The sequence below is a fragment of the Sturnira hondurensis genome, unplaced genomic scaffold (assembly GCF_014824575.4).
Source record: "Sturnira hondurensis isolate 20B ecotype Veracruz unplaced genomic scaffold, ASM1482457v3 Scaffold0003166, whole genome shotgun sequence".
NCBI classification, from domain to species: Eukaryota; Metazoa; Chordata; class Mammalia; order Chiroptera; family Phyllostomidae; genus Sturnira; species Sturnira hondurensis.
Window position 1 is genome coordinate 337,802 of NW_028075797.1, and position 22,496 is coordinate 360,297.

Consider the following 22,496-nt stretch of genomic DNA (forward strand, 5'->3'; position numbering starts at 1 on the left):
TGAGGCCAGTTTGGTAGTATATATCAAGATTTAAAATGCACAAACCCTTTGACATTCCATTTCTGTTTCTAGGAAGCTGTTCCCATTTTGTGAATGGTCTGCTCATACCCTTATCCTGCATTCAGAGATTTATAAAGCCTTTCTAAGTATGAAAAAGTACTTCATTGTCCTATTTACCTATGCCTATTTTGGCTCTCAAAATGCCTATTTTGGCTTTTCAAAAACTAGATAGAAGTTTCAATTTATGTGTTGAAATCTGTTTCCTTTTTGATTTCTTCTGTAGCTTGTAAGCTTAGATAGCACTCTTCTCTTTAGAAGTTTCATAAATACTTGATTTTAGTTCTTTCTCTTTTTTCATTTGTCCTGAAAAACTTTGAGTGTTTGAGATGCCTGTAATTAATTTGGGGACTGCCAGGTTGCTGACCAGTTATTACAACCTGTTTCTTGAAAATTCTTCCGTTCTCCTGTTTCCTCTAATATTAAATTATTTCATATATTAGCATTTATTTTGGGGTCAGTTTGTTCTCTGTGATTTTCCAGTCTTGTTGCTAACTTCAAAGTATTTTACTACAGTAGTTTGAAGAAAATTTAAATCAATGCATTAAATTAATTTAGAAATTGTAAAAAATCTTGCCTGCTTATTATTGCTGATGAATTGTGGAATAATTTTGTCAAGTTCACTGAAGTCTTTTGGATTTTTGTTGTCATTTGCAGTAAACATAAATTTTGAAACGCTTGCCGTTTTGATAATATTTCATTTTCTAATACTATGTCCTAATATATGCCTTACCAACTATTCAGACCTTCTTTATATTTCAGTATTTTAGTGTAGCTCACATAATTTTTTACTAAAATATTTTCTAGGTGTTTTAAAATTTTGATACTATTGTGAATGAGATCTTTCTTTGTATTTCCTGACTTGTTAGGCTTTTATAAGAGTTCTGTAAATTCATGTAAACATATTTTGCTTGTTTTATGTAAATTATCCTTTTATACATTCCTTTGTGAACCTTTATAAATTAATACTTTTTAAAATAAATTCTTTTATAAATAAATTCTTTTGTGAAACTTTAAAATTCCTCATCGTTCATAGTGTTTTAATTTCATCTTTGGTGTATAGAGTTAGTTGTATCTTTCATACTAGCCAGTAAGTACCACGGGGAGTGGAACTGGTTTTACTTACATTTATATCCCAAGTGCCTCTCATATAGTGTAAATCAGTATATGAGTATTTGCTGAATAGATGAAGAATGATGAGTAAGGAAAGCACTGCAAGAATGTAATGACTTCTCAGGGAAATGTTTTAATTTTCTTTCTTTTTTATTATGTATTTGTCTGAATAGGTCAGATTTTTTTTAGACATCTTTTTATAATTGGAAAAAAGCAAATTTAAGGGAAAAAGTTTTCTTTTTTCTTTTTCCTTTTTCCCAGGGGACCTGGTGTGAGACTGTGACTCCTCGCTCCCAAGATATTCCTCCCCAGAAGTTTTAATTCTTAACTGAGGTTAAAGGATAGTTTATTATTTTGGTTGAGTTGATTGGATGTTTCCTATAAATACCATGTAAGTTGCCAAGAGGAATGATCTGTGACAACATGACATTGAACTGAAGAACAGAAAGGAAGCAGGACTCTGACAAGGAAGATAATAGGAAGCTACTTAAATTCACAAGATTTTTTTCCCTTTTTTTTTTTTTCATTTTAATGAGACAAATCTGGTCTGCATGCAGAGCCTTATAGAAGAACACACATGTAACTCTAGGCTTTGTATTCCTCTGGCTTTTTTTAGTGAACCTCAACCCAGATTAAACCCTAGGCCTGGCATAGAATTCACAGGAATCTCAACCGTCTCAGCAGTGGAGATCGTTTTTTTTACTGTCCTCCTTAAAGTGAGTGGGCTAATTGAATTATGCATTCTCTGTGCCCAGGTTGCTCAGTAAAAGCCTACTTCTTGGAATGCCAAGCTCAAACGGGAACTGGGTGTGGCACCTCTGATCTTCCTCCTTGCTGCAGTGGTGATAGGAGCTTGCCTCTGGGTTGTGACCTCACTGAATAGGGATAGACAGAACTGAGTTTCAGCACTGATCTCCCCTTTATTCTCCCTAAATGAAAAGTCCATGCTGTTGGTAAAGCTCTGCTGCCTGATTGGGTGTGCTGACTGTACCTGCTTTGCCCACTGAGACAGAGCCGTCCTCACTACTGCACAGCCTTTCTCATCATGGCCTGCACTCTTGGTGGTTCAGTTGCTTGCTCTGTTTTCCATATGTAGAAATGATATGAGTCATATGTTTAATTGTCTGATACACAGTCATAAGTGTTTTTAAATTAAAAACACTTATAGTGTTTCAGTCATAAGTGTTTTTATATTAAAAACAGTTTTAAGTGGAATTTGAAAAAAGCTAATTTGAAATTACAAGTTAACAGGAAGTTGCAAAGATAATACAGAGAAGTACTGTGTACGCGTCATTCAGTGTCCCCCAGTGGTTACATCTTACATAACTATTGTACAATATCAAAACCAAGAAATTGACACCTATACAATGTGTGGGTATGGTTCTGTGTCATTTCATCACATATGTAGATTCCTGTAACCACCACGATAGGCAAGATCCAGAGCCATTCTATTATTAGTAAGATCCCCCTTGTGCTGCCTCTTTATAATCACACCCTGTGTCATTAGTCCCCAAGACTGCCCCAGATTTGGTACTTTGCTAGAAGTACTCTTGGCAGTATTTTATTACAATGAAATGATACAAAAGCAGGATCAATAAAGGAAAATGGTACAGTTAGCAGAGTTTGGAGGATACCAGGTATGAACTTCCAGGAGTCTTCTCAGACCAGTGAAGTTGCACAGGGTGCATTTAATTCTCTAGCAACAAACTGTAGTAACACATGTGATGTGTTTTCTGTTAGGGTAGCTGACTTAAACCCAGGATTCCAGGGTTTTTATTGGAGGCTGGTCACAAAGGCACAAGTGCCTTTGTGATGGACTATAGTTGCTATAACTTCAGGCCCCAGAAGGAAAGTGTTATTTACACTGTTTATACAGATTGTCTAGACAAGCCAGTACAGTGTGGTTTAAGGCCTCACACATACAAAACACACTTATCAGTTGTACATAAGAACACTTCAAGACCTTAGTTCCCAGGAGCTAGCTAAGAGCCAGTCACACACCATGCCCTCCTGAGAATATATACCTGATTCATGCAACTCAAGTGTGTTTAGCTAACTTTTTACTGCATACCTTTCCTTATTTTCTCTTGTTCAAAACAGATAGGATATGGAGAAACAGTGCTGGGCCCAGGGTAGAGGTGAGGGTTGGGTAGGTTGGGGTAGGTACTACTTTTGTTTTTTATGTATTAGGTAGAACTATACATCTTCCAGGCTTGATAGAGTGGCTTAATGTAGTAGGTTTCCTGTAATGTCCAGTGGCACAGCCTCCTTTTTTACCCAAATTGGGTACATGAGGTGCACCCATTGGTGTGGGCTGAGTACACCCTCCTGTTCTAGTTGAGCCTTGATTGCTGTTGGCATGTCCAACCAAGGTCAGCTGCAGCCTTTATTCTGTCCAGGCTCACTCAGCAGTAGTTACAGAGAAATCTACAGATGGCTGCTACTTGTGTAGCACTTGGAGGTGCCCAGGAGAGGCCAAGCTGTGAACCAAGGCCGGCTGCTGCTAGTCATGGGCCTGGGGCAACTTAGTGAGAGGTACGGGGATTGCTGAAGCCAGGTGCTGCTTGTTTGAGAAAATTTAGGAAAGCATGGGCCAAGACAAGCTATTCGGATGGAAAAGCCACTGGAAACAGCTTGGGTGTGCCTGAAAGTTGGGTGCAGTAGGGCCTCAGGGAATCATCAGAGTGGGCAAACAGTATGAGCCTGGTTGATGAGCAGCTTTGTGGCTCTGTTGGGGGAGGACTCAGGAAAGGAACAGTGGCCTTGGACAGCACCTCTGTCTGGGAGAAAGCTGGCCCCCCAGCTCTCACCCTGATGCCAGACAGTTCATTTCCTCCCTGTTTGTCTCTAATGCCATTCCATCTGCTGCCCTGGCAACTGGATCTCAGAGGGAGTGAGTCCGAGTAAGTCTGTGTGCAGGCCTTTGAATGAATGCTTAGGATTCTGGCAGTTTCTGCCTTCCACAGCCTCAGTCCCTGCTAGTTTTTGCAGCTAGAAGTTAGGGAGTCTTATCTTCCTGGCAATGGAACCCTGGCCTGGTCTGGGACCCCTCAATTCTGAGACCTCTCTCCCAGTTTTTATCCACTGCATGTGGGTGTGGAACCAGCAGTTTACATCTCTCCCCCGCTCTGGAATTAGGTACTGCTTTAGATAGAGTGACCAAGGAAGGCCTTTCTGATAGCTTGATGTGAAAACAGGCCTAAATGAAGAGAGAGAAATCACCATATAAACAGCTAAGGGTACAGCATTCTAGGCATTAAAACACCCGATCAAAGGTGAGAGAAATGTAACAGAGGCCTGTAACAGTTTTCTGTTGTGGTCATAACAAATTACTATCAATTTAGCAGCTTTAAACAACATCCATTTATTATCTCTGGGTTCTGTAAGAACTCTTGGCCAGCTCAGCTGGGTACCGTGTTTAAGGATCTCGAGAGGTCAAAGGTAAGGGGTCCACCAGCCTGGGCTCTTATGTGTAGGCTGTGGGGAGAATCTGCTTCCAGACATACTCGCTTTGGCAGAATTGAGTTCCAAGTGGATATAGGACTGGATTCTTCATTTCTTTGCTGGCTGTCAGTCATGGGTCATTTGCAGCTTCTAGAAGCCACCCACATTCTCTGGATTATAGTCTCTTCACCTTCAAAGCCAACAGTAGTGCCTGATATTCCATTATGCGCTCCTCTTCTGATTTTCATTTTAAAAACAATTTTATTGAGGAATAATTCACCCACTTAAAGGGTATAACTCAGTGGCAGCCATCTGCATGGCCAACTTCAGGACATTTTCATCACCTCAGAAAGAAACCCCATAACCTCCAGCTATCTCCTACACTCATTCCTCCCCTTCCCCCTTCGTCCTAAGCACCCACTCTAAAGACTTTCTGTCTTTATAGATTTCCCTGTTCTGGACGTTCATGTGAATGGGATCATATGATATGTGATCTTTATAACTGGCTGCTTTCACTTAGCATCACGTTTTCAAGGTTAATTGTGGCATGTATCGGTAGTTTTCTCTTTATGACTAATGGCTACATTGTATGATATACTACATTTTGTTTAGCCATTCATTAGTTGATGGACATTTGGTTGTTTCCACCTTTTGGCTATTATGGATAATGCTGCTATAAACATTCATGTACAGGTTTCTGTGTAGACATAAATTTTCATTTCTCTTGGGTAAAAACCTTGGGGTGGAATCACTGGGTCATATCATAACTGTTTAATCATTTGAGGAACTGTCAGATGGTTTCCAAAGGTGACTGCACTATTTTACATTCCCGCCAGCAGTGTATGGTGGTTCTGATTTTTCCACATCCTTATTAACACTTCTTTAAATTTTTCTCTTTTTTATTTTTTTAAAGATTTTATTTCTGGGGAGAGGGGAAGGGAAGGAGAGAGGGAGAGAAACATCAGTGTATCATTGCCTCTTGTGCACCCCCTATTGGGGACCTGGCCTGCAACCCAGGCATGCGCCCTGACTGGGAATTGAACCACGATCCTTTGGTTTGCAAGCCCGTGCTCAATCCACTGAGCTATGTGAGCCAGGGCTATTCAGATCTTTTTACCCATTAAAAAATTAGGTTATTTATTTTTTAAATATTGAGTTATAACAGTTCATTATACAGGGGTGGGCAAAAGTAGGTTTATAGTTTGTATGGAAAATAATACAATAATGAACAAATAATAATACAAAAGTAAATTGTTTTTATACTCACAACTGTAAACCTACTTTTGTCCTCCCTTGTGTATTCATATAAATTTTTTATCAGATACATAATGTGCAAATATTTTCTCCTTTTCTGTGGGTTATCTTTTTTACTTTCTTGATGAGGTTCTTGGAAACACAAAAGTTTTAGTTTTGATGAAGTACAGTTTATATTTCTTTTCTTTTGTTGCTCTTGTTTTTGATGTCATCTAAGAATTCTTTTCTAAGAGTTTTTATGGTTTTAGCGTTTGCATTTAGGTCTTTGATCCATTTTGAGTTGTTTTTTGTACGGTGTGAGGTAGAGATCTGACGTCATTCTTTTCCACGTGGCTACCCAATTGTCCCAGTGCCATGTACTAAAAGATTCTTCTGTTTTCATTGGACAGTCTTGGCACCCTTGTGGTAACCGTAAATGTGTGGGTTTATTTCTGGCTCCAGCTCTGTTCCACTGATCCATATGTCTGTCCTTGTGCTAGTACCACACTGCTTTGATTATCATGGCTTTGTGGTAAGTTTTGAAATTGGGAACTGTAAGTCCTTCTACATTCTTTTTCAAGATTGTTTTGACTGGTCTGGGTTCCTGTCCTCTTTTGCATTTAGGGCTCATGTGGGTATGTTGTGCCCACCTGGATAATCCAGAATAGTCTCCCTATTTTAAGGTTTGCTGATTAGTAACCATAATTTTCTGCAAATCTTTTTTTGCTGTGTAAGGTTATATAATCACAGGTGTAACACCATGGAGCAAAGGTCATGGGAGCACAAGGGCTGTGGGGCTTAGATTTGTGAAAAGGTTGAGAATGGTAGGAGTAGAAGTTGGACAGAAAGCTGTGAGTCGAAGCTTCAGAAATATTAATTGGTCCAAAGTCATGTTTCTAATAAGTGGCAGAGCTGGTATTTGAATGCTGATTTGACTGATCAGTATCATCTCATGTCCACACCAAATTGGTCTTCATAGACTCATAGCTACTCTTACTGTTTTCAGCTTAATACCAATTGCACTCTTGGTTATATGCTGAGTAGTCACAGCAATCCTGTTATATTTTTCGAGCCCTAGAATAGCACCTAGACAAGTCTTTGGGTGCAGTTAAATAAGCTTTATTGGAACAAGTATAAGAAGAAAAGGAAAGAACAGTGAGGGATCCAGGAGTGTGTCTCAAAATCTGAGGGTAGGCAGGCAGCTGAAACTGAGAAATGGAAACTTCTCAAGACCTGGAGAGTGTTTTTCTTCTGCCTCTTTTCTCTGCTTCTTGGTGTGCATCTATTCACTCTTCAGTCTGGTTATCCTGTTACTCAGGTCACTCGAAGGAGGATGGTCATGGCATACCTCCTCCATCACTCAACAGAACAGCCCAGATTAAACTCATTTCCAAAACTCCAGTTTGGGTCACTACCCATCTCTGGTTCAGTCAGTTCTGGCCCTGACAGACATGGCTGCTGGCAGCCTACCATTGCGGGTTGGGGTAACAGTTGCCCAAGAAAAGGGAGGTTGCTGGCTCGTGTGCTAGGCAGACTCACTAAAATGTTTTCATTTTAGTGACACAGACCTGTGCTATACTATTTGTAGTATTAAAATGTAAAAACTGACTGAACTCTGGTATAAGGAAAATGGATATTTCTTTTTGCCCATTCCTCTTGGAATTGAAGAAAGGGACTACAGGAGGGTAATAGTGAAAGATTAGCTCAGACTCTCAAAATAGTTTGATGGAGCTCAGGACTTAGTATAATAAGTACAGGCTCTAGTGCCGTCCCTGCCACTTACTACCTTTTGATTGACCGAACTGTAACTTCTCAGTCTCAGTGTCTTCATCTTTATTGTAAGAGGAGTAAGTAGATGGTCTTTAAAGTTTCTTCAGCGTAACATCTGGACTTTGACTAGATTTAGTTATTCTTTTTTCTATCTCAACCTCATCTACTAAATAAGTATGTTAAACCTAAATACTGGAGGGCTTTCTGGCTGGTGTGGCTCAGTGGATCGAGTGCCAGCCTGAGAGCCGAAAGGTCACGTGTCGCAGGCTTTATTCCTGGTCAGGGCACATGCCTGGGTTGCAGCCAGGTCCCAATTTGGGGGCATGAGAAAGGCAACCGATTGATGTTTCTCTCATTCATCCATGTTTCTCTCTCTCTTGTTCTCCCTCCCTTTCCCTCTTTTGAAAATAAATAAATAAAATACATTTTAAAAAGCTAAGCTAATAAGAAACAAACAAATACTGGAGGGCTTTAATCTCGTAGAGGCAGTAAAGAGTATTTGTAAACTTGCAAGTCTCCCTGCCACACCTCACTTGTTAACTGCTAGCCATCTCACCTGCAAAGTGCATTGCCACCACCCCCTTCTCGTCCCCACTGTATTACTGACACCTCTGTTATTATAACTTCTTACTGTAGTTGTCTCTTAGTCACTATCCCTGTCTCCTGTTCTGCACTTTCCCCTCAATCCAACCTAGAAATTGCCTCTCAAGTTGTTTTTTTTAATCATGCAGTAAAATTGAATTTGGGGGGAGTGCATGGTTCTATGAATTTTAAAACATTTATAGATTTATGTAAACACCTGAATACAGAATAGTTCTATCCAAAAACGTTTTCATGTAATTTTTTTATAGACACCTTCCCCCTAGTCTTAATTCCTAAGAAACACTTGATCGTACAATATGTGAACTTTTACAACTGGCTTCATTCACCCGGCATAAAAGCCTTGGAGATTCATCCAGGTTGTTCATCCAGATTGTTGCCTGGGTAGGTACTGCCCCCCACCAGTTTTTTTTTTTTTTTGCTGAGGAGCATCCATTGCATGGCTATACCACACAGTGTGTTTATCCATTCACTCACTGGAGGATAATTTGGTTGCTTCCTTATTTTAATGGTCCTGAGAAAAGCTACTGGAAATATTTACGTATAGATTTTTTTTAAAGATTTTATTTATTTATTTATTTATCTTTAGAGGGGAAGGAGAGGGAGAGAAACATCAATGTATGGTTGCCTTTCGTGCATCCCCTGCTGGGAGTTGGCCTGCAGGGAACCAGCCTGCAACCCAGGCATGTACCCTGACTGGGAATCGAACCGCGATCCTCTGGTTCGCAGGCCCGCGCTCAATCCACTGAGCTACACCAGCCAGGTCTACGTATAGATTTTTGAGTGAACATCAGTTTTTTTTCCTCTGGAGGAAATAAAACAGGAGTGGGTTTGCTGGGTTGTATGGTAAGTGCATATTTAAGTTTTTATGAAACTGTCATTCTGTTTTTCATGATAGCTGTGCTGTTTACATTCCACTAGGGATGTGAGTGTTTAGTTACTGCATCCTGGCTGCCATTTGGTATTGCTGATATTTTAAATTTTAGCCATTCTAGTAAGTGTGTAGTGATATCTCATGGTGGTTTTAATGTGCATTTCTCTCATGGATAATGATGTTGAGCAACTTTCCACGTGCTTATTTGCCATGTCATGAAGAACTGTGAAGGACCCGAGTTTTCACCCTGCTTCCAGGTAACAAGTGATACCTGCCATAGATTCATGGATGCTGGCAGAAGACGTGATATTCTGAGTCAGAGACAAAGTACTTGATCACTCACAGGACTTCAACAAAACAAACTTCATCTTCACGTGATCTACCTTTACTCCCAAGTCCCATGAGGGTGGTGTCACAGCTGAGGAACCCAAGCTTAGGGAAGCCAAGTCTTTTATAAAAGGCAGAAAACAGATCTGCTCAATCTCTGACCTAAGGGAAACATTTTATCTATTGTACTGGACAGTAAACAAACTTGTCCTAGGCTCCGGGGGCAGGGGAGATAATCCTGTGTTTCTTTTAAGAATATTAGATATGAGGATGTTTGCAGAGGCCCCTTGGACTGAACGTGAAAATTGTCCCCCAGCACGTTTATCTTCTTCAGATCACTGTCTTTCAGGTCTCCTGCCCATTTTGTAATTGGATGGTTTTTCTTACTGTTGACTTTTGAGCATTCCTTATATATTCTAGATGTAAGGCCTTTGTCAAATATGTGATCGCAAGTATTTTCTACAAGTCTGTAGTTTGTCATTTTATTTTCTTAGTGGTGTCATTTGCAGAGCAAATGTTTCTTGTTTTGTTGCCCAGTTGGGCTGCAAGTTCTAACCTATTTTCTGTGGGCCATGTTCCCAATGTCAGTTTATTTTTCAAGGTCTTTGCAGTAGTTTCCATCGTGTCATGAGTGTGCCAGTCTGAAACTTGTGCGGTTGGTCTTAGTTTGAATTTTAGTCTTTTGTCCTGAATAGCATCAGCTGTATTATGCACAACCAGGGGTGAGCCCAGGAGTTCACCAGCAACCTTTTTAGGATGCTTTTTCAAGTTCTCCTTGTCAGTGCCTTCTCCTACCCTTTTTTTCATTTCTTAGATTCCCATCTTTCCTTTCCTCTGGCCAGAAAATGGTGCAGTGAGTTACCCCACTCTGTCATGAACACTGTACTTCCATGGGGGCCAAGAAATGGGGAGGATGGAGAGTGGGAAAAAATCTATAGTTCCCCTTCCTTGGAGTTTCATTTCTGTAGTCTGCCTTTCCAGCCAGTTCTGCATGTGGTGGCTTGGGTGCTGTGGCTCAAGAGAAGGGGACAAGCAATGGAGGGACTTTCATATTTTCTCTTCGTGTTAGGAATTTCCCTTTCTCCTTTCTTAAGCCTGAACTAGCAGCACTGTGTCTGTGCCTTGGTGTGCATTTTTGGATTGGCTTGGTGATACTGGAGGAGAGAATGGTAAACTCACTGAGGGTTTGGTGATGTATTGGATTCTGGTCTTCTTCCCCAATTCTTCTCCTCTCTTTCATGTTTGAGACTCCCCCAAAGTAGTGCTCAGTGTGTACAATCAAGTTTTATAGCTGGACTGAATCTGTGGGATCTCTGGGAGACTTCATGTGGCCCCTGATTTCTCTGTTCATTTTTTTTTCTTGTTTTTATTTTTAAACTTGATTTCCTTCTAGGGGTCACCCCTGTGCTTGCATACCATAGTACCTTAATGGTCAGCTCAAGGTTGTTTGTTTAGACAAAGAATTTGTGTGCAAACACTGCCAGCGTATAAGGTTTCCTTGCACTCTGGCCAACAGAGCCTGTGTGTACACAGAGGAGCCATGAGAGAGGCCAGCAGAAACAGCTGGTGGCCTGGAGCTTAAATGCTTTCCTTGGCCAACACATTGACTCAGCAGCAGAGAGGAAGTTTTGTCCATTTTTATAGCTGATTTTGGGGGTGATTATTTATTGTCCACCTCATTTTATGTGATATAAGACAGAACTTCGTCTCTCAAGTTTTAATGTCTTAAAATAGAGATCTTATCATGCTTTCCAAGAGCTTTCAGTGATGCTTCAATCCAGACTCTTTAGCCCAGATTTTAAAAAGCAGTCATATTTGACCTCACATGTAACTTCTTCAGTTAACCTCCTACTTATACCACATTGTTCATGCTCCATTTGCCTTCCTGTTTCTGAGCTTTATGTAAAAGATGTTCTTCCTGTCTAGAATATCCCTCTACTTTTGTATCATTCTTTCAAGACCCTCTTAAGTTTCAAAGCTCTTTAAGGTCTACACCTCCATCCCCTGGCCCAAGTGGTCTCTCGTACCACTAAGTCAGAGACTTAGGTCTCTCCCTAAGTCAGAATTACCTTGCCTTTTCCTCCCCCTCAATTTCACAGCTGTCTTTCTGCATTGCTTAGTATGCCTGGTTTTTTGGAGGGGAGGGGCCTGGGGGGAAGAGTACGTTCTGTCAATTGTATTAACAGTGGTGTCGACCTTGTTCTGTGCGCACTGTTGGCCCTTAGTAAGTGTTTGTGTTAAATTATTGTAGGATCCCCAAGATGCAGGACTGGATTTTGTCTGGACATGTGAGTTTCATGCATACATGCTGTGGAATGCCACTTTTTTCTGTGCTCGTTTGGCAGTTTAGTTACAGGAAGAAGAATGAGGACCATTTTATTCTGAATTTAAATGAAACTTGTTGGGTAGCAATTTATAATACAATCCTGGTGGTATGAGCAAATAAGATATGGTGTAGGAGAAAAGAAAACAGACTTAGAACTTGTTAAAGTATTATTTCAAATCTTAACTGTAACATGTGTAATCTTAGTTGTCTGACCTCTTCAAACTTTGTTTACTCAACTTAGAAGTGAAGATACTAATTTCTTGGCTTTGATGAGTAAATGATTTTATGTTTTATAAGTACTTGACATAAGAAGGTTCTCTACAACTATTTATCCCTCTCTATACAGTGTTATCTATTCCTGTATACTAGCGCAGGGAAAGAGCTGCGGGGGGGGGGGGGGGGGGGGGGGGGGGGGGGGGGGGGGGGGGGGGGNCCCCCCCCCCCCCGCCCTTCAGAGCTCTTACTGGTCCTTCCTCACTCCCTTAACAACTACATTGTGGTAGCAGCAAGAAAAAAATAGGGAGTGGTAAAATGAGTCAACCTAACAGGATCGGTAAGATCCAGTCGATTGCCAGAGATAAGACTACCTTAACACATTTAACTTGCCAAGAAGGAATCTTGTTAGATAATAGGTGTGCAGAAAACTCAAATTACTTTGCTGATAGTCTAAAAAGGAAAATCACAGCTAAAATTTTTTCTTCAATATAACCTACTTTTTCATTGGTTTCTTGTTCTGACGTATATCTAACATAAGTCCTTAAGTTTGTTATCAAATCTTAAAGGAAAGCTTATTCACTGTTCTGATAAAGACTGCATAGAGAACAGCCCTGCGTCCCTTAGCACCACACTGTGTTCTGTTGGGGATATAAAGCAGCTCCTCAAGATGATTCTAGTCTAGGTGCGAGGGAGTCAAACATAGAAATGACTCTATAATGAAGTAGAATGGATGTAACTGGTTCCTAAATAAGCAGTATTATGAGAATTAATTCTCATAGTCAAGGTTAATTCTGGGTGGGGGGAAGCTCATGGGAAGCTTAGGAGCTTCAAATAGTGAATCATTGTTGAAAAAGCAAAAGAAAACTATAGGCAAGAGTTCTAGGCAGAGACACAAACATGCATGGTTTGTTTAGGAGATGGTCACATGATCGAATATCGCCGTGCTCAGGGGTGTGAGTGGAGTTTGGACAAGTAGATCAGGGACAATGTGGTATAAGGATTTTGGAAGCTCGCCTGGTTTTGAATCCCTTTTCTTTTGCTTTTCAGTGGTGTTCATGTACTTTTGAAAATTTTTTCTCAACCTCAGGTTTCACATCTAATAAAATGAAAAGAATGTCTGCCTTGGGTTTGGTGGGGTGGGGGGTTGCTGTAAATAGTTATATTAAGTACCTGTCATAATATTGTATATGTAGTGAATGGTAGCAAAGAGTAGTCTCATGTTTGTTACTTTGTCCTAGATTTCTGAGGGCTGTGAATGCCTTCTGAGAGTTTAGATTGTGTTCTGATGCTTTAATTATGCTTGTTTTCTTGGTAAATGTTGAATTAATGTAGGTGAGACAAAATGTCATTCTAGTGCCACTCTAGTGTTGTTTGTGTAGAACGCAGGTGGCAAACACAAGGCCCCCAGGCCAAATCCAGCCCTCCACCTTGTTTTATCCACCCGGCACCATGTTTCCACCTGGTGGCAACACGGAGCTCTTGCTTAACAGTTAAGGAGTAGTTACAGTTATACTGTCCTAAATTTACATTTGGCTCTTTGAAGGCAAGTTCAAGGCTGATGTGGCCCCCAGTGAAATTAAGTTTGATGCCCCTGGTGTAGAAGGTTTTAAGTTTGCTCTAGTCCCATTTGTCTACTTTTGCTTTTGTTACTTGTGTTTTTGGTGTACTATCCAAGAAATCATTGCCAAATCCAATGTCATAAAGTTTTTCCCCTGTGTTTTCTTCTGGAAGTTTTGTAGTTTTATGTTTTATGGTTAGGTCTTTAATACATTAGGCCTTTCCTAAAGTGTTTGTTATATTATTGGGTAGGGAAGAAGTCGCCTTTTCTTTAACATGACTGTCAGGAATTTGCTGTGTTTAAACTATGTTTTTCCGTCCCTTTCTCCTCTACCTCTTCTGTCTCTTTTCTTCCTTCACTTCTTCTCTCCTCCCCTCCTCTATAGCTGGAAGATATGGACTGATTTTGTGTGTCTTAATGGCTGTGCTGATAAAATAATTCATTTTCAACTCTTTCTTGTTTGTTACTTGATAAACAGGAAGAAGATGAGCCTTAAGTCTGAACGCAGAGGAATTCATGTGGATCAATCAGAGCTCCTGTGCAAGAAAGGATGTGGTTACTATGGCAACCCTGCTTGGCATGGTTTCTGTTCCAAGTGCTGGAGGGAGGAGTACCACAAAGCCAGGCAGAAGCAGATTCAGGAGGATTGGGAACTGGCAGAGCGGTAAATGGACTTAACTCAGGATGGTTTTACAGTGATATAGCTGGATACATAGCACTGTCGTCAGAATACATTTTTTCCCTTCTGCTTTGTGCTCTTAGAAAGTCAGCCTAATGTTAACAGGATAGATTTTTCCCCTTGTCTTCTCGGTCAACATTTAATGAATACCTTTTAGTGACCTCATTTTCTCTTTTGTCTTACCATTTAAATATTTTGTGTTTGGGGTGCATTAGTTCCCTAATACAGACATCAAGGTTTTTGGAGTAGAAGAGTGGACATAAACATCCTCCATGGTGGAGGTTAGATGAGGTAATACATACAATGTATTCAGTTGGCCAAAAAGTCTGTTATGTTTTTTCTGTAAACTAAAAGACATTTTCCATTTTCACCAGTAACTATTGATTTGGATATTTTACGTATGTCAGCTATCTCTTACTATTGGCTTCTAGTGGGTAGAGGCCAGGGGTGCTGCTAAACATCGTCCAATGCATCAGACAGCCCCACGGCAAAGAAGTATTTGGCCAGATTGTCAGTAGTACCACGAAACTTCACAAACCACTTTGGACACATTCTATCGGTCACAGCACCTTCTCCACACACTGCACAAAACTCTCTTTTTTTGCATTTCAGTTGTATTTTTACCTTTCTTGAAATGATAATATGCTGAAAATGTTGTGTATTTTTGTTTATCTTCAGTATTAAAATGGCTGCACAAAAATTCACCAATCCTGGTAAGTTTTTTTTAAATGCACTCTAATATTACAGCTGTCACAATACATTCTAACAGAATTGTTTTGCATGAAGTTAAAGACAGCTAAGCACTACTAGAGCCATCATACAGAAAAATCCAAACAGACTTTTGGCCCGCCCAGAACCTAGCACAGTGCTTGGCACGTGGCCCTCATCAAGCATTGTTTTCTCCCTTGTTTGATGTATCCAGCGTGGCATCGTTGCAGTCATAAGCATGCAGTAGGAGAAACCTGATTTTTGTATATAGTTCTTAAATTATAAAAATTTAACTTTTCCAAAATGGGGTTGGCAAGTCAAGTATTACTTAAAAAATGTCTATGATATTTTAAAAATTAAAAAAAAATAAAAATTAAAATTAAAAAAAGTCTATGATACAGAAATATGATTATGATAAAATAAAAGTTGGCATAGCTGGTAAAGATAGGAACGAATAAAATGCCACAAATAATGTTAATCTTTGCCAGAACATCCTAGTTACTAAAACTGCTCAAGAAAAGAAAGTCAAACTGAACTCTGACCGCTTCTGCTAAGTTTTATATCTGATCAGCCCCATTTGCTGTTTGACTGCTTTGCTAGTATCTGCAGTGAACTCACTGAATTACAGAGTACACTCACTGCCTTCAGTGACTCCATGGTTGATCAGAGAGAACATACTTAGAACATCCACCATCTCCTCAGGGCTCTCCCTGCATTCCTGATATTCTTAGAGGCTGATCCTATTTCATAAAGAAATTGGAGGCTCCTAAGCATAATTTTCTTAGCTTTCTCACCTCTTCACATCAAAATGTCTTAAAATATATAGTACCTTCTGTTTTGTCCCTATTCAATTCTTAGAGTAACACGTTTCTCTGTGACTTTGTTGCTGTTTCTTACTCCTTCCAATTGTAACCTTGCTTGAGGTTTCCTATCACACAATTTCTCAAATTTGAACAGGCATGAGCATCACCTGGAAATCTTGTAAAAACAGATTGCTGGACCTCCACCCCAGAGCCTCTGACTTGGTGAGGTTGGGAGTGAGCCCTGAAAATTTGCGTTTCCAACAGGTTCCTTGGTGGTGCTCTTGCTATTTTCTGGGGACCACACTTTGAGAACCATTGTTCTGTAGGTAGCCTTTGAGATTTATTATAAATACCTCAAATTCAGCTGGTCCACACCAAAGTTACTGCTTTTATTTATTCTAATCCCCATTTTTAACATTTTCTCCTAAATCTCTTCTTGTATCAGTTGATGACATCACTGTTTATTCAGTTGGCTAAAAAACATTGGTGTCATTCTTAATTTCTCCTTCACCTCTCATGCTCTCTACAACTAATTGCACAAGTTTTACTTTTCTGAGCTTAGAATGATAGTCTTTTGCATTTCACCCTCTCCTGTTTTCCAGGTTCTTATTTCCTCTCACTTAAATTTTTGTCACGTATTCTTAATTATTGTTCCTGTCTCTAGTCTCTGTGCTCCTCAAGTCGTCACACAGCTACCTGTATTATCTTTCCAAAGTACAGAGCTGATCATGGTAACTCATTGGATTGACAGTCTGTTTTGCTTTCCCTCCACATGATGAAGTCCAGGGTGATAATGGTTGGCAGTCAAGGTTTCTTACCACCTGGCACATCTAGCAGTAATAGTCCACCACACCATCAGTTCTCTGACTACCTTGAACTTGGTTGATAACAAGAATGACATGCCTTCACATTTGTAGTTCCTGCTCCCTGGCATGCCCTCTGACTTGGCAGAATCTTATTTAGTCCTGTAAGATAGACCAAAATGTCACCAGTGTGAAACCTTTTGGGCTCCTTCAGCAGATTCAGTTCTTTCCTGTGTTCTCTTAGGGCTTGTGCTTTACCCTCTGCCATGGGAACTGTTGTATTAAATTGTGATTATTTACTTGTCTTTTTCTATCTTATGACTTTGAACTTACTAGGTAAAAGGACCAGACTTTATTTTGTTTGTGTAACTGTAGTGCAATTGCTGAATGAACATGATTGTGGAGAAAGTCCATTTTAAAGTCTGCAGTAACACCCTGACCAGTGTAGCTCAGCTGGTTGGGCATTATGCCACAAAGCGAAAGGTCTCCGGTTCAATTTCCATTCAGGGCACGTATCTGGGTTGCGGGTTCGGTACTTGGTTGGGGCATGTGCAAGAGGCAGCTGATCAGTGTTTCTTCCTTCCATCAGTGTTTCTCTCCTCTTTTTCCCCTCCCTTCCCCTCTCTCTAAAAAAAATAAATAAAATCTTTTTTAAAAGTCTGTAGTTACATGTAAGTTAGTTAGTTACGAATCAGAGACCTCAGACCTATTTGGTGTGTTTAGCCTCCAGTTCTAAAAACCCTATTTTAGATCTTCCTCAATTCATAGAGTAATGACCTTTAGATACAAGGAAAGCTTGGAGAATATGTGGGTCAGTAATCCTCTTTTGAATTGCAGACTGCAGCGGGAGGAGGAAGAGGCCTTTGCCAGTAGTCAGAGCAGCCAAGGGGCTCAGTCCCTTACATTTTCTAAGTTCGAAGAAAAGAAAACCAATGAGAAGACCCGCAAGGTCACCACGGTGAAGAAGTTCTTCAGTGCTTCATCCAGGGTTGGATCAAAGAAGGGTAACTTTCTGTTTCTCTTTTTTCTTCCCTGCTCAAGTGAAGTACTGAGTAGATCCACAACACATGTGGGCCCAACCCTCTAATTTCTCTAAGCTTTTAAAAACTCAGATTTGAGACTGAAATTGGGTTTGAGGGTTAGGCAGTAAATGAAACCAAAAACCTCTTTGGTCAGAGGACGTTGTATTCTAGAGAAGCTTGTTTATTCTAGGAGAAATAAAGGTAATTAAAATATATAGTTTTCTTTATAAGGAAATACATAGTTCATAAAATTCATTCCGTCTAAACTGCTATCTCTTTGGTTATATTTTGTGCCTTTAATTTTTGGATGCTGGTTTAATCTTCCTTACATGATATCCTCACCATCCATGCCTTAACAGAAATGGCTGTTTTTAGGGTTGCAGTCATCTGAAAAGGAAGTTTTCTGAGAGCTTATCTGAGAAACAGTATCTTGAGGAAATACATAGCGAACATACATAAAAATGCTCCCTTTGTACTTTTAGAGTGGTGAATGTAATCCTTAGTGTGCATTTTCTAGTGCATGGATATATATGTACTTGACCTTATTCATCCTACTTCTTAAAATGCTGTATAACTAGCAAAAGGATTATCACTAAAATCATACTCATTCTGTCAGTGAGCAGACAAGCTAGTTTACCTAGCTCAGCAGGAAGCAAGGAGGAATGTCCATTGTTAGGACTCAGTCTCTGAACCTTTATGTTGGTGGTCTGTTGTGCAGTAAATGGGGAGTGGTGAGGGAGACTGGGAACCAACACCGACGCTATCAGAGAGCTCTTTTCTCGGAGTCCCTGTCTGGCTCCCAGCCTCTCAGCCTGGGGTGGTTGTGATGAGGGTTTTTTTTGGCCTGCCCAAAGGCAGGGTAGTGAATAACATTAGCCCTTAGGATCTTTGCCATTCTTTTGGATTTAATGATGATTGTTTTGTTTTATTAAAGAGAAAGGTTACTTATAACCAGAAACACAGCATTTCTCTTATAAATGTAAGCCTTTAAATAATCTTTTACTTTACATGATAAATTTGGAGATGATTCTTGGTTGGCTATTAACTTGAAGTAGTTTTTTCTCCTGCAGTAGAAGGGGATTAATCCTTACTGGCTAGAGATTAAGAATGTACTTGGCTCATGATTTATTTATCAGGAGGTATCTGGTAGGGTGGTTAAGAACAGAAGCTTTGGAATCACCCTGGTTGAGTCTCAGCTTTACAGGTTATTGGCTGTATGACTGAGGGCAAGCTAATCTCTCTAAGCCTTGTCTGTTCTGAGGGACATTAATACTTACCGTAGGCACGTTTTGAGGATTAAATGAGTTGGTGCATCTAAAGAGTTTAGCACAGTACCTGGCACACATTGTAAGTCTCCAGTAAGTGTTAATTATTTTAAAATGTTGTTTTTTCTGAGAGAATAGTCTCTGCTAGTAAGGAGCTCAAGGGCATTGATCAAAGCCGTTTGTTCTGATAGCTTACATTCTGTTCCCTGCTTTTGGAAAGTTTCACTAACCTTATGAATTTATGATAGATGATGAAATGGTATATGACAACAGATGAATTAGTAAAGCAATTATAAAACCATCAGCTCTGACTGCCTCATTTTACAAATGACATGATAGCCCATAAAGGTTAACTAATTTACTCAAGGTTATATGAGATGATCTATTAGAACTCAGGTCTTCTGACTCTTGGTGTAGTTTTTTCCCTTGAGCTCATGTGTGTGTTTGTACATGTACCTGTATCTGTATCTATATAGGTATATGACGAGGTTCCCGTTACTGAAGTGAGCTCATTGACCATGCTGGACAGTTTCAGAAAAATGTTCTAAGAAAGAAAATTTGTACTTTAAAAGAAACAGTTCCAAGTTATTTTTATTTTAAAAACTTTTATATGGAGTATTTCTTACTATTTTTTCTTTTCTTTTGGAATGATAGGTTTTTACTATAAATTTTTTATCTTTAGTTGTTTGTTTTGTTTATAGAAAGCATATAGGGATAAAGACCTCAAAGTATTGAAAAAATGAATATGTGGGTGTTAGTGAAGAGGATGCTATTGGATCTGTCACTCACGTGTTGCTCACGTGGCTTTGCCAGACGAACTTCGCACTTGAGACGGATGGTTTGGTCTTTGCATGTGGATAAGGTTTGCCTGTACTAAATACAGTTTTAATTTATTGGGTCTGGACTGAAATAGACTTTTCGTGTTCTGTGTTCTTTATTTTACTTCACTAATGCATGATGCCTTTGCTCTTGATATTGTACATCTCTGGTAGCACAAAAGAAAGCTCTTAAGCCAGGGCAGCTTGGTAATAAACAGAACACAGATAACTTTCTAAGGGATTTGAAGACTATTTTAACAACAGTTGGTTGCCCCTTCAGAGGGGGTAATGGAACAGCTTGACTGTAAAAACTCAGAAAGTTTACAGTTTTCTATTTCCAAAAGTAAGGTTGAGTGAGCTATAGTTTACAGAGTAAATTATGGTGGGTCGGTCCAGTGGGGATAATTGCTCACTCATTAAAAAATGCCCCTTTAAATTTTAAAGAGCTCAAATAGATGTTGTCACCCTGGGTAGAGACTTGTGTATGTCTTTTACAAATTACTCTAAAGGCTGTGCTCCTAGAATTAAAATACTGGTCTTCCAGCCAATCCTTAGACTCTAATACTGCTTTTCACTAGGGTTCCTTGGAGAAGTGACTGATTCCAGGGCTGGAACAGGGAAAGAAGGCCCCCCTAAAGTGTTGGGGACATGTCAAAGACCCAGAAGCCATCTGAAGGGGTTCCCACTGGCCACGTTAGCGTATCAAATAAATAAGGACAATCAGTGGAGTATAACTGAATGAAATAATAATGCATTAGTCCATCTACTAATAAAATAGATAATATTAAATAAAAGAGAAGGGAAAGTTCTTTTTTACCAGAGAATATTGACTAATCAGTATAGAAGGGATGATGGAAATAGAAAATCACTGTTTTGCAGTCATAATGAGGATTAATTCAGGCAAGTTTCATCAATTGTTGGGTTGAGGGGCAGAACAAGTTACGAACATGGTCTCAAGTGAACTCCCATAACTTATTTTGTTAATTACAAATAGAGAAATAGTATCTATATAACTGTGGGGGAAGATGGACATTATGTACCTCCAGATGTGATACTTTGAAAAGAGCACAACAAGAAGTAGGTAGTATTTACAACCTGAAAATTTACAACCTGAATTCAGTCATGAGGAAACAGCAGAGAAACCTAAATCGAGTGGCATTCAGTAAAACAACTGGCCTGTATTCTTCAGAATTCTGAATGTCTTGAAAAACAAAGGAAGGCTGGGAAACATCTTCAGATTGTGTACATGACCAGTAAATGAATGTATGATCCTCAGTTGTATCCTGTTTTTTAAAAAAATCACACAAGTATTAAAAATAGCTGTATTGTAGTTATGTAAAAGAATGTCTTTGTTATTAGGAAATACTTATAGTAAGGGAGTAAAGAGCATGATATATACAATCTACTCTGAAAAAATATTGGGAAAGATAATACACAGATGTGTAGCAAATAAATAGGTACAATTTAACTCAAAGTAACAGCTGGCAGTGTGTTTTCTGAAAATTTTTTTTATCATTATGGAAAACCAAAAATGTATTTTTGTGTAACTAAAAACCATTCTTCAATACGTGGAATTTAATCCTTCACTCAGTCTGGTAATTTCACTCCCAGTCCTGATGGAATAACAAGGGTTGGGTTTACTCTACTCCCTTAACAGCCAGGAAATCAGACAAAATATAAGAAATAATAGTTTTCCTACGTTGGCCAACAGGCAGTTGGGTGAGTAACCTCTGAGAGGGGACAAATGTAGTAAGTTCTATGAGTGCCCCGTCTCACTGTAGGGAGAGGTTTTAAGCCATGACACAGGGAGACACAGCTCAAACTCCCTAAATTTGGGAAATGAGTTTAGAGCCCAGCGAGTCACTAGAATTGGCATGACAAAATGCAGAGAGGATGCAAGTGTACTGAAAAACTCCAGATAGCTGCACATGCATGTGAGAGAACGGCCCAAGACTGGGTGAAGGATCAAGGAGTGAGCAGAACAACCCCCAGGGCACACGTGGCTGGGAAAAACTCATTTTCCCAACAGCCAGGAACAGAGCAGCGGCAAGGGCAAATAGGTAGTGCATGCAAATGACTCAAAAAATAAAAGGGACATAGACTCTTGCTCATCCAGTTTACAACTCACCACCACATTCAGACAACCTTTATTACTGTTTTTTTGTGTGTGTATCCTTTTGTGCTTTTGTTTTCATTTATAAATACATATATTCTTTTTCTAGTTCCCCAATGTTACATAAAGGATAGCACACTACCCGTACCCTACTCGTTTAACTTTGCAGTACATTTAAGAACTCTTTCCTTATCAGAATATAAAAGCATACTTTTTTGTTTTAAGATTATACATTCCATTTTCTGAATCAAGCCATAATTTATGTAGTCACTTTATCACCATTTTGTACAGTTGCAGTATTATGTTAACAAGAGTTGCATTGCACACATTTTATTTAGTGTATGCGCAGTGGTGTGAGTAGAAAATTTCTGAGAAATGGAATTGTTTGGTCATGGGACAAATGTTTGTTTAGATTTTGATGATTATTGCCAGATTGCACCTCATTGCAGTTATATCATTTTACATTTTCCTATAGTATGAGCACCTCTCCCCCATGTCCTCATCAACATCAAACTTCAGGTTTTTGTCTATTTATTACTCTTTTAAATGGCATCTCATGGTAATATTAATTTGCATGTTTGTTAATACAAGTATGATCAGACGTATTTCCTGTTTAAGATCCATGTTCATTTCCTTTCTGTGAATTGTTAGTATTCTTGACCAATTTTCATACTGAACTGTTAAGAATTTTTTCTTCTCTAGTTATAGGAATCTTTTTGTGATATAATGTACAAACAGTTGTTTCTAGTTTGCTGTCTGACTTTTGA

At 39.4% G+C, this 22,496-nt stretch overlaps 1 protein-coding gene across 5 annotated transcripts in view; it reads left to right on the top strand.

The window, feature by feature from the left end:
• The window catches only part of LOC118984013 (BTB/POZ domain-containing protein KCTD7), a 97,595-nt gene that overhangs the window by 34,199 nt on the left and 40,900 nt on the right, over positions 1-22,496 (top strand). For all 5 annotated transcript variants that reach the window (XM_037041717.1, XM_037041718.1, XM_037041720.1 and 2 more), the window contains 2 exons: positions 13,997-14,182; positions 17,349-17,515. In XM_037041717.1, coding sequence (XP_036897612.1) covers positions 13,997-14,182; positions 17,349-17,515 — 353 coding nt within the window. The remainder of the gene's footprint in view (positions 1-13,996; positions 14,183-17,348; positions 17,516-22,496) is intronic.